This window comes from Mycteria americana, chromosome 5 (assembly GCF_035582795.1).
Source record: "Mycteria americana isolate JAX WOST 10 ecotype Jacksonville Zoo and Gardens chromosome 5, USCA_MyAme_1.0, whole genome shotgun sequence".
In the NCBI taxonomy this organism is placed as follows: Eukaryota; Metazoa; Chordata; class Aves; order Ciconiiformes; family Ciconiidae; genus Mycteria; species Mycteria americana.
Genome location: NC_134369.1, coordinates 31610387 through 31622981, shown reverse-complemented (window position 1 = coordinate 31622981; position 12595 = coordinate 31610387). Strand labels below are relative to the sequence as shown.

The following is a 12595-nucleotide window of genomic DNA, read 5'->3' as shown; positions in this document are numbered from 1 at the left end:
TCACTGGAAAACAAAGGCGTTCTGTTACTATGCAGTGTTCAACGTAATTTGCCAAGAGGTATCACCCTTATCATATGAAAGTTGTATAAAGACTACAGCAGTTTGCACTCCCCTCTGATACATCACAAGTGAACTGTGCCATTGCCACTAGCTTTCTTACTCACACAGTTCTGCGACATCCCAGCTTCCTGTTAAACAGGTAATCATTTGGTGGACTGATGAATCACACACATTTCAGTGCCAATTACATGCAGACATAACATGTGTCTATACCTACTCTTTATCACCTGTAACCACATCTCTGTTATCAATGTGGCTCAAGTATGGATGAGGCAGATGAAGAACAGTGGATTGAAGTTGAATGAGTAAAATGAAGGTGATATTGGTGGACTGGGGTAAACAGTTTAAAGAGCTTGCATTCACTGCACCACCTTACTTGGATATTTCAGCCTGTAGATAAGAAGTGTTCCTGGATTCTGGGTTAATGACAAGCTCCCACAAAGCAACGTCTGTGTCATGCCTGCTATAGTCACCAACTGGCTGGGAGATTCTATCCCAAGCTCTAAATCTGGATCGTGCCAGGTCTATGATACTGCTTCAAATGAGCTGCCAATTGGTCTTTGGCTAACTTCTTCCCAAGCTTGCCAAGGAATAGAAGGTCTGGTAACAGGCAATAGTAGCCATGCCTGATGGCTTCAGGGTAGATTTCTATAGCATCAGTCTCACTCTTCCATGTTTTGGAATGGAAAGGAAAATTTCATCCCTTGTGGGAAGCTCAGCCTTTATTGATACAAAAACCCACTCAAATGCTGCTGGCTATGTGTTATCCCAGAAAGCATTCTCCATTACCAACAGGAATGGATCAGTTAAGCCCTGGAAACAATATACCAATGTGTTTGCTTCTAGCACTGATCAGGTAGCCTCTCCCCCTTTCCTATACCTTCCCTCAGAATGAGCTGATGGAGACTAACACCTGCTTTCCCTCTCCCCCCCCCACCTTTTTTTAATGATATTTTTCCCCAGGTATGCTACGCTATGGACAGACAACGCCATCTTGCCCAACTTGTGAGCTTTTTAGAGGAAGCTCTGTTGGTAGAGAAAGTTGAGAAGAGCACTTAAAAATGCAATCTAAACCTACGCTATGCAAGATCCAAATTAACATGGACTGACAAGCCAATTCATTCTGCCTCAGCCCCCTTCCTCTGCAAATGCTACACAGAGAAGGTAGAAGAGAAACAGACAGTGACTCTACTGGTGCTGTACATAAGACAAGATCACTTTTTCCTTCCAAGACGTACAAGGACAATATTACCTTTTCTGCCATCACATTTTATAGATAATCACCACAAAATGCTGTTTGATGATCCTTAGTTCTTCTCTCAGTCACTGCTAAACAAAACAGCTACCACAAAAATATAATGTGCATTCTCAGCTTCCAGAAATATTAGCTGTATTAAATTGCATCACACTGTGAGCATTTAATCAAACTGATTCACTTTAACACATTCCATTTATAATAAACCTTAGATGTGAGTTGAGAGGTTATTTTTGATACGTTCAATTAAAAAAATGTTCACCCTCATCAAACCAGTCTAATAGGGTAAGAGTGTCAGAACCCAAAAATATACATAGACATCCAAAATTTCTAAACTATTGCTCCAGCCCGTACCCTTATTCCTTTTCAGACTGGCATGGGTTTCACAAATAAATCTTCAACTCTGCTGAGTTGATGATAGCCTGAGAAAAATCTGCTTAGGTTTGCCCTCTTTAAATATGAATGCATCACCCGATGATGAGGAGTCGCTGTTACTTTCTTTCCCTCTTTCCAGATGTAATAAGCATTATAAGGAAGTGTGAACTGTGGAAGTGCACATACAAACTTCTAACATACCTAATCCAACAGGTCCATAAGAAAAAAAATTATAATAGAGCTCTTCCAATTTTAAACTCTACACCCAAGCAACAACATGTCCTTTAACATACAAAAAGTGAAAACTATCAGAGGGAAATAGATTCAAAAGAGAAGAATCTTGTAATCTCTAAGTCACCATTTCAGATATATCCAGGATCAGAAACTCTTAACTGATAAGGCATTTAATTGCCTCTCTCTCAACTGATTTGGTAAGAGCTAACTCATTTCCTACCAGACAAGAATCTACATTACTAATAAACAGTCACCACTAGAACTGATACTGCTGATGTTGCAATATACTCCACCATTCGAGTGTACAGCAGAGAAGAAGCCATCCTCAAACTAGGAGAAGGCTCCCAATTCAGCGTTTTGTCCCAATAACTGAGCAACATAGTAACATGGAACGTACTCTACTGCTGTTCACCTCATATTTCTTCAGTATACAATAGAAAGGTTTCAGTATACAGGACTGTCATTATAAATCAGCATTTTTTTTTTTTTTTTTTAGAACTATGAAATGTATTCCATTAAAAGTAGTTGTTCCATGAGCAGAAAACTAATGAAGCCTGGTTTCTACTTGACTGGTATCTTCTGTCCAACACCCTTATCAGAATAACTACAGCTTGTCACTGTCCTCTGTAAGCTTGTGCCAAAAAAACCTCCAATCCCCCTCACATTTCCACATCTCCCCACAATTTCCTCATCTTCTTCCCCTGTCCCTCAACTAGTGCCTTCCACATTCCCTAACCTCGCCAGCCCACAGCACTGTATTCTCCCTCCCATACTTTCTCCTAATTACCCTCAGGACAAGAGGCACTACCTGCTGCAGCTGGCAAAAGCACATAAGCACTGATCAACTAGCCAGTATGCACATGCCAATTTCTAGTTAACAAGCAAACCATAAGACAACCACTGAATTCATCCTGCACCTTCTCTCCCTGAGAAGAAAAGGTATGCGCTTATTTTGGTTTCCTCTCCTCCAGCCAGTGGCTGATCTTTGTGGAACTTTAAAGAGCTCTTGAAGAAACTTTGAGATGTCTATCCCACTGCCAAATTTGGCTGAAATCGACTAAAGCTGTTAAAATGGAATTGATAGAGTGATTACACAAGCTTTCTTTCCTTTGGAAAGTAGGCTAAAAACCCATTAACAGTCTTACTTATGTCATCCCTTCGTTCCCATTCTTCATTTAAAAATAACAATTCTATTCTACTGCATTAGCTTATGTAACCCACCCCTGAGCTGAAGTAGTTGAAGCTTTCAGTCTGTATTTATTACGTGCGTGTGCCTCTCTATATGTTTGTCCACTTTAAGGTGCTTGGTATTATGAAAAATAACGGTGAGAAGATCAGTGAAAGCAAATAAGCTTCACTAACGGCTATCCCCCAAAGTTTCTGGACTGGTATCATTGCAAGCAAGAACGGAACTGCTTTTTCTCTAGCAAGCTGTCAGCTGTTCTCATGGTTACAGATCTAGAAATTTGGAATGACAGGTCACAGTTATGAGAACGAGTAGATTTATTTGGCATGTTTCTATCTAGTAAATAACATTCTCCTATAAAGAGGACAAGAGGCTGCTGTACATTATCATGGCGTTTATTTTCTGTGAAAACCATTTTTTAAAGTCTCTGCCCCAACAAAGAAGGTGCTAACCAGACTTAAGTATTTCTTAAAATTGCTCACTCACAGAATGAAGACAAAAAATATAACACTTGCACTCTCTCCATTACTATAAATGGACCACTGGTGCTTTCACTGCAAGATGCAACTGTGTATATACACTTCCCAGATGGCACGAAGCAAGGGCAGAAAAGCACGCTTCGCATTTAAATGCAAGGGAAGGCAGGAATGTTAACTGTTGTCATAGGGCAAAATCTATTCTGTCAATTGGCTATTTAAAAAATAACCAATAATTTTTGATTAAGTTAACTGCCAGATTTGTGAAGCTCCAGCTATGGTGTTATGCAAAGTACATTAACACAGCTATGCGCAATTGGTTTTCACAGAACCACAAGTTCAGCTAACAGGACAGCAGCAGAACAGGCTTCTCTCACACTTACAACTCTTCATCGCTGGAGGGGTCTTCCTCCAGAAAAGCCAGGGCAGTCCAGTTCCAAAGCCTCTGTTAATTACTGCAAAATGAAATGTGGAACTTGTGCTGAGGAACTGGAACACCTACCCACTGAGCTTCTCTCAAAGGTGGGCCTGCCTAGATGCAAACAGCGTTTTGTCCCTGCTGAGCCAGGCTGTAACTGTACTGTAATCATCAGTCATCGGTCTCAAGGTATTCACTCCCCACAATAGAGGCCCTAAGGCTCCAGGGACATGCCCACATACTGTGCTCAATAAGAAACAAAAATTTAACATTGTCATGATGTGCCAATTCATCCAACCCAGAATGCTCTGTGAAATGCTTAACTGAATCACTCACCCTCTTGAAGAACTCTCTGTTCGCCTAGCGAGCTGCCAGGGAGAACCGTCCTCCAAGGTGGAGATCTGGGGACAGTACTCCCAAGCTTACCATCCCAAGATTTAAGGCCTGATAACTCCAGGGCAGCAAGCCCTGTACACAGAGGAAGGGCTCCAGAGTTTCCTCTCTCTCATGTAGGCCTGCAGAGGTAGCTTGAGAGCCCACAATATTTCAGAGACCCAACTGAGTCTTGATTTCCAGGTCAACAGTAGAGGCCTCCAGCCAAGAGGCCTGGGAGGACCTTCTTCAGCTTAGGTCTCAAGTTCCTGGGTCTGCAGATGGAAGCCTTGAAGCCCTGATAACAGGAACATTATCGGAACTTCTGCTCCTGCAGTTGAAGACCTGGGCAAGTTTCCAAGGTCCCCGATAGGCACTGGGGAGTCTGGTAGGCTTGACAGTTCAGCAGTCCTCTGAGCGCTGGTCTGAGCTTAGTCATAAGGTGCCAGGCTCCAAATTAATTTCTAACATTTCCAAAGAAAAGTCTAAGGAAATTCCAATACAAGGGAAATTTCAAAATGTCACAATTTCCCATGAGTTAGGGAACACCAAGTTTGGCCCACCTCCGATTTCAGTTTCCTTCACAAGAGTCTCTATCCTTTGTGTTCCAATCCGAGAACGAGCCTTCGTCTATTAAAACACATACACTGAAAACAATAAATATGAACAAAATATGCCAATTTGCCTCTAAGTAGAATCTTCAAAATATAAAACCATTCCTCGGGTTATCCTAAAATAACTAGAAATTTTCACATGTATGTGCCTGCCTTGAACCCAAAGCCTTCTGTTCTAAAATACACTTATTCATCCTGCCTCAAGATTAATTAGTAGAGAGGACACATCCTGTAAAGTTGAACCCACAGATGTTCAAAGCAGAGACTTCTACTTTGGCATGCTATGTAGTCACTGCTTCACTAAAGAAACGCCATCTGTAAAGACTGGACAGCTGAGTGTAGGGATTGCTAGTATCACAGCATTGTCCAGTACCAAAAGACATCAAACACAAGAAACAAGCCTGTCCTGGTCACCTCCAGGTATCAGCAAGCACACAGCACAGCCACCTGCGATGAAGGGCAGTGTGCCTGACCTCAGGTCAAACAGCAGATTCCCCAGATTTGAGCTCTCGGGGGGCAATGCAGCAAGGAAAGGAGGGATGAACTACATGAGCATGCATTAAGCAGAAGAAAGATTTGGCCCATTTAATTTATTAGGCAGTGCCATAAAGTCAGCGATACTTAGTTCTGCTGTTTTAGAGTCCTAGGTACCAGTCTCAGCTCTGGTTTGCCACAGAAGTGATAATGAGATAAAGAACATCAGTCAGAATGCAGGCTCTTGGTGGGCATCTTCCCCTGTACTGCAGGTATGGAAAAGTACCTCGGCCATTAAAAACATGAAGTATTTTACCAGTTGAGTGAACACTTACTTTACCAATGAGACATTAAAAAAATCCTGCAGCCACACTAAACTTGGGTAACATGCAAAAAGTTTTTTCCAAAAACTGAGTTCTCATAATACTATTGAAGTTCTCAATTTCCCATGCACCTAAATGAATAGGACATTCTCTTGGAGTTTAAAATACTTATAGTACAGCTATTTTTAGTTTGTCTACAAACCATTGAGTAAAGACCTTTACTTTTAAAATTTTCTTCTTCTGTCATTAAAAGGTGACTAAAGCCTCTTCCAATTTTGCAGTGACTAGAAACTTCATATAATTTAAAAGAAAGTAATATCACTTGCATCCACTTACACTGTATGTTTTAGATACATGCATGTCATAGTGAATGCTCTAATGAACAATTTAAGACTCAATATCGCATACAGTACCAATGACTTCAGAGATGCAGAAGCAAAACCTTGAAGGCAGCATGGCTTCTTGCCTGAAGAATTTTTGTTTCAGCCTGTATTCCCAGACAAGTTAACCAGATGCCACAATGCCACCTCAGAGATTGCTAAAGTGTTAGCACTGAAGTCTTGTCCCCTATTAACCACGGATACAGCCCACTGCAATAGCAGGGATATTGAGTCAAATGATCCAATAGCCCTTTTCCGCCTTTAATTTCTATTCTCCTGCTACTTTCACAAAATCCCCACTAGCATAGCATGTATTTTAGAAAAGAAAGCCTAACAGCAATACAGTAGTAATTGTTTCCCACACACACCAGAGTCTATCTCAAGATCAAAAGTACAAATCAAGTAGTATTATTATCGGTTTCTTGATATGCAATATGACAAAGTACAAACCTTTTTTTTTTTTTTCAAAACCAGGCCACAAGTTGATGCAAACAAAACCAATGTTGCACACAGCATTTTAGCTCCTGTACTATGTGTCCTCTAAAGTAGTAAACCCACAATTACCATGAGAAAAGTCCAGCTGGAGGTATCACCTACAAGTTGCATTACTTCTTGCTTATACATTTTTCCAAAACATATGTTCTGCTTGAAAACAATTCAGTGCCAGTGAGCTGGCAGTAGAACAACAATTTAAGTTGTGGTCTAAATGAAGGTAGGAGGGGGAATTCACTAAAGCAACATATTTCAGTTACAAAACCCCCAAGAAGCACATTATAAGGAGTCAGGCAAATATATATTAAATATCATGAAAAAGCAACTAACTATATGCCTTTAAAAGTGCACTTCATGGATGAAAGCTGCCAAATTACAGAGGGGATTTACTGAGAAGAATGTGTTACTGCCAGAACGGACAAAAGCATGCATTCTACCCATTCCAAGCTCCTCCCCATCTCCTGTCATGCTCACAGCAAGAAGCAGCTCAAAAATTGACAACCACAGACTCCAGGATTGTAATAGACAAAAAAATACCTGCTGGTAAATGCCTGGAAAAATTTTATTTTGAAGATCTGATAAAGGAGACTGGAAAAAAAAAACAAGAAACAACCCACTTATGATCAAAAAAAGTCCCCCCATATCCCCCCATATTCTTGGGACATCAAGCACAATTTCACAGCAGAAAGGAAACAGCGCACACCTGGCCGGGTTTTAGAAGAGCCAACGTGCAGCAGCGTTTTTCAAGCAGGCGCAGCAACCCGTATACCGTATCGCACTGCTGCTGGCCCCAAGACAAGAGTTTCCCGGAGTTTGCGTGGAGTTGGGTCACGGAAACCTCACTCCAAACGGGAGCTCCCAGAGACACCGAGGCACGCCGGGGGCACCCGCCTGGCCGCCAGCAGGATGCGCTGGCCCGGGGAGGGGGGCAGCGCGTCCCGGGCGAATCCACCCCCCCCCGCATCCCCCTACCTGGTTGGTGTCCTCGCCGTGCTCCAGGTGCACGATGCCCTGGCTCCTGCCCTCCGTGTCGCTCAGCACGTCGTCCTCCGAGTCCTCCAGGAGGGACGAGGAGCCGGTGGAGGAAAGCGAGGAGGTGGAAAGCCTGCGGGACTGCAGGTGCAGCGAGCTGTCCGTCCTCAGCCAGCCGCTCTCGGCGTGCGGCGGCTGCGCCTGGGAGCTGCCCTGCGCCTCCTCGCTCTCCTCGGCGGTGACGGTGAGCCGGGGGATGACGGGCGGCAGCACCCCGTTGGGGGGCCGGCAGCCCCTCTTCGCCGGGTCGGGCAGCTGCCGGGCGGCGGCGGCGGCGACGGCGGCGCAGCGAGCCTCGAAGAGGGAGCGGAGCTCCCCCACGCTCAGCCGCTTGGCCCGGCTGAGGTCCGGGCTGCTGTGCAGCCCCGCGCGGGGCTCCATGGCGGGGTCGGCGCCGGGCGCCTGCCGGGCAGCGCCCCAGGGCCGACGGCCGGGGGCGTGCATGGGGGAGCGCCGCGCCGCCGCCGCCGCCGGGGAAACTTCTTTGTGGCTCAGTCTCCGGCCGCTGCTCGGAGCCCGGCGGCGAGGCTCATGTCCAGCGCGCCCTCCCTGGGCAGCTCTGACTCACCCGCGGCGACAGCCGGAGCCGGCTACCGTGCCCGCTGACCTGGCACCAGGGCCATGGGGGCGCGCGGAGCCCGCCCGTTCGCCCGCCGCCACCGCCCCGCTCCGCCTCGGCGCTGAGGGGAGGAGCGAGCCGCGCCGCGGGGAGCCCCTGCCCGCCCCTTCCCCGCCGCCGCTGCCGCCCTTTTGGTTTCGCTTTACCCGGAGGTGGCCCCCGGGGAGCGGCGGGCGCCTCGGGCTGCGGCCTCGGGGTGTCCCGGTGGGGCGGCTCCCGCCTTACCTCTGCGCGCGCCGCCGTCCCCTCCAACGGCCGCCGCCTCGCGCCCGCCGCCCCCCGCCGGGTAACGGCTCCCCGGGCACGGCGGCTGCGCAGCGCGGGCGCGCCCCGGCCGCCCGAGCCCCCTCCCAGCGGGGGGGGGAGGTGGCTTTTGACGCCCTCCCGGGATTTCGAGCCCCTCAGGCCTGTCGTGGTCTGGGGTCCGTGAGTGACCCCCGCGGTGGGCGCTGCCCCGGCCCCCATGGCGCCGCCTGGTTCCGGGGCCGCCATCGCGGGACCTCGGCACCCCTGGGGGTGGCTCAGCTCTCCCCGCGGGGGCGGGGGGGTGACCGAGTTGTCACCTGCCCGCGGGGACCAGGTCGTTGTGCGTGAGTGACCCATTCGGTGAGTCAGCCCCGCCGAACTGCGTGGTGCAGCAGCTGGCGGGACGCCCGCCTCGCTGCGTGGGCCGGGCTGGGCGCTTGTGGAGCACAGGAGGTTCCCACCGACCGCGCTGGTCAGGTTTCACGTCTCGCGTGTAACGAACGTCCTCTGACGGTTTGCGAACAGGCTGGCCTGCGTGTGACAGGCTGCAGGGCAGAGCCGTCCTCCTGTAAAGCCTGAATTTTCCGTCAGTCAGCGCTTTACCTACTGAGCTGTGCCTAATCAGGTTGCCTTAAGCCCCAGGTTGCCGAGGCACCCCAGCCCCCTTTACGGAATGAATTTCAGCTAACAACACCCCCCACCTCGGTGCTTCTCCCCTGCTTAACTCCCACTCTTCCTCTAAAATGTAACCCATGCTGGGCTGCGGCATGTGTTGTAACTGTAGCTGTTAAGACCTTCGGAACAGGAGAGGCATCCTACGGTAGGGTTGCATCAGCTGAGATGATTAGTAAAATTAATAATTTTGGAACCAAATGCTAAAGTCTTCAACTTAGTTTTTGCTCATTTATCTCATTGTTTCCTTGTACTCTCCCATCTGTCTCTCACCATCTGTTGTCTCTTGCCTGGTACTTGCGCTGCAAGCTCCTTGCAAAAGGGGCTGCGCTCGCTCAACACGTAACGCAACGCAGCCCGGGCCGTGGCTGGGACTCCTGGGTCTTGCGATACTATAAATAGTTTGTTAGCCTGTCTTGATTCATTTGGATTATTTGGTTGCAGTTGACTATTTTACACCCCAGTCTTGCAGGTAGTCTTTGAAAAAGTCTGTTTCAACAGGCACCACACGACATGCCTTCTCCTGAGGCAACTGCCGTGCCGCTCACAAAGCCCACAGCTTGCAAATGCCCGGGAGCAGACAGGAAGGCAGCTGGGGAACTTCATAAGGAAAAAGTCAGGCGTCTTCAGATGCTTTTCTAGAATTAGGTGGTGCCTAGCCAGGAATTTGGACAATCTGAATTTCCAGCTTAAATGGCCAAGTCTTGTGGTGGATTTAGTTCTTTGTGTAGAAGCAGTTGCGGGATCTGCCAAGGTACATGTGGTAGGTGAGGCAGGGGTGACAGCTACTGCCAAATTATGTAAAAACACTAGCAGTAAAGTGCCGAAGAAAATGGTTGGCAGTGCAGCTTTTCACCAACTGACAGAGAGAAAACCAAAGCGCCTGTAGGTGGGTATTCCTTCACGGTAGACTGGAACGGGTTTAAGTTCTTTCTGAAAGAAGACACAGAGTCACCGCTTTTATTGTTAACTTTGTAACTAGTTTCAAATTTTACAGTGCAGAAAGACAGTGTCAAAATACGAAGAGTGATTAGGCCTAATACATACCTAAAGTCATAACAGTTTAATCAAAAGCATGATTTTATAATTGATGGTTTTAGAAAGAAGCCTCGCAGTGATAAATTTATAGATAGAGCAGAAAATGCAGAGTCCAGTTTTAAATGGGTACCCAAGATTACACACACACAGGTTGGACCCATTTAACTGATTTACATAGCTGTGGCAGCTTCCTCCTGTGGACAAGCAAGATAGAAAAAGAGTTCATCCACAGGAGAGAGGTTAGGTGCGAGCTTTCACAGGCCAAACAGGAACCCTTCAGGGAGCCCTGCTGCGTGTGGAAGGACAGTTCAGTTTCCAGCCACTTTTAGCCGTTGGTCTGTCTGCTGATTCTGCAATTACAGGATTATGTGTGGTCTATGATTAGGAAACCTTATTTAAAATGTTTCCTTATTTAGGAAACCTTAACCTTAGCAACGGTTCCAAGACCACCAACTCACTCCACATAGGGCTAAGATTAGTTAATAGTTCAGTTATATCATTTTAAAGGTTTTAATTTCAACTAATGAAGATAGAAACAAAATTATGCAATACACTTAAATTAATACATGTATAAACATAGAAAAATGTCATTTTAATAATATTGGTTAATGGTGATTGGTTGGATAAGATTAGATAGGTTTAGGGGACTGCTTTTATAGCACATCAGTTTTAGAGAGCTCCTGATCTCTGAAGTTTGTGTAAGATTTAGCTCCAAGTCTTTCAACACTACCAGGAGAATAAAGAGGTTCTTCAGTCAGTCAGGTGTCACCACGTTCTTCGCTTGTAAGTGTACAACTGTTTTAACAAAAGGAGTGGTGCTGGCGTCCTGGCGAAGTGGTAATGACTTGTACTTTCCACTTGTGAAATCCTGCATTCCTGACAGCAAAGGGCTGTCAGCATGCATTAATGATGCTTGGCAAGAGCTAGATCTGATAAGAGACAGATATGTGTGTCCCTATTTTACAGATGGGTAAACTGATGTACAGACAGTAAATGAGTTGACTACAGACATACAGTGAGTCAGGGGCAGAAACTTCAGGTTTGCTCTCTGCTACTGTAACCACCAGATCACGTTCCCACCTCCAGGGGTAAAACGTTTTGTTTACTGCAGTCATTCTGATTCATATCGGTATTGCTTCTTGCTGCTGGGGTTTCACATTTCACACACTCCTGCTACAAAAAGGACTTTCTGCCTTTATTTATATTGGCAAAAAAAAGACTGCTTCATTCCCATGAAATCCCTTTCTGAACATCGTTAGCATTAACATATTGCTTATTTTTACTTCCTTTCAGTTTGCATCCTATAGGGTGTCTAAGCCTTGACAACACAAAGGCAAAGAAGATGCTATGGACGCTTCTAACAGATTTGAAAGATTTCACGTAGACAACAGTTTAAATATGATCTAGAGGGGAGCCTTGGGTTTAACTTGGCCTGCTTAGCACATACAAAATACTTCATTGCCTGCATGAGGCTTCTCAGAGCACTTAGAGTGTGACAACTGAGAAACACCATGTCCTTCAATCCCAACCGCAGCATGACCTCAGACGACCCGAAAAGTAATTGAGAGTTGTGATTCGCATGTCTCTCTCTCTTAGATGCAACAGATACAAGCAAGAAAACGTTTGTAAGTAGTTATAATATGTCTTTCCGGATATAACTGGGGGAGAAAAACAGACGGGTACGTTTGCATATAGGAAGGCCCTTTTTCAGGACTTGAAGCGAGGTACGGGGGCCTGAAAGCTGGTCGGGCCCACGGGGGGGTCCCCCCTCGCCCACGGGCCTCCCATGGCTAAGGCTGAGGTTCCCCCCAGTGGCTGGGACGAAGATCACAGCTCCGCCTGCAGAGCGAAAAAGCAAAGCGGCGGGTGGGCTGGCTTCCCCTCGGGAGCGGGGCCAGGCTGGAGCAGCTCTGCGGAAAGATGATGCTTTTCTGCACAGAGAAGGAGGGAGCAGAGCAGGTTCTGGGCTGGGCCAGCTGACGAGCCTGGTGCAGCTGGCAGCGTGGCAGTGGCAGTGAGGGTAGAGAGCTTCATCGGCTAGTCACCGACTTCAAACGGCTGGGGACCCCGGCTGGGGGTTTCAGCTGCCGCCTTTGCTGCTCGCTAGGTTAAGTGAGCATGTCAGTGCATGTTACAGTCACGTCCGCTTCTTGTCATGCAAACATAACCAAACCAGATTATCCAAGTGCATAGCTACCGCATGCGAGAGGAGAGTGGGACTCCAAACCCGGGTTATACGACGTGAAAGCAATCGCTGCAGTAAATGGGAGCTCTTTCTTTTTCAGGTTAATTTTTGTAGGCTATTTGCCAAATTCCTCTATGCAAGGCT

General features: G+C 46.9%; 1 protein-coding gene across 3 annotated transcripts in view; it reads right to left on the bottom strand.

Annotated features, from left to right (window-relative positions):
* The window catches only part of ITPKA (inositol-trisphosphate 3-kinase A), a 40744-nt gene extending 32349 nt beyond the window's left edge, over window positions 1-8395 (bottom strand). The window contains exon 1 of one of the 3 annotated variants that reach the window (XM_075502732.1): window positions 7632-8395. In XM_075502732.1, coding sequence (XP_075358847.1) covers window positions 7632-8135 — 504 coding nt within the window. In that variant the 5' untranslated portion in view covers window positions 8136-8395. The remainder of the gene's footprint in view (window positions 1-7631) is intronic. The other 2 variants (XM_075502731.1, XM_075502730.1) reach the window with 2 other exon arrangements.
* Between the last annotated feature and the right edge of the window lie 4200 nt (window positions 8396-12595).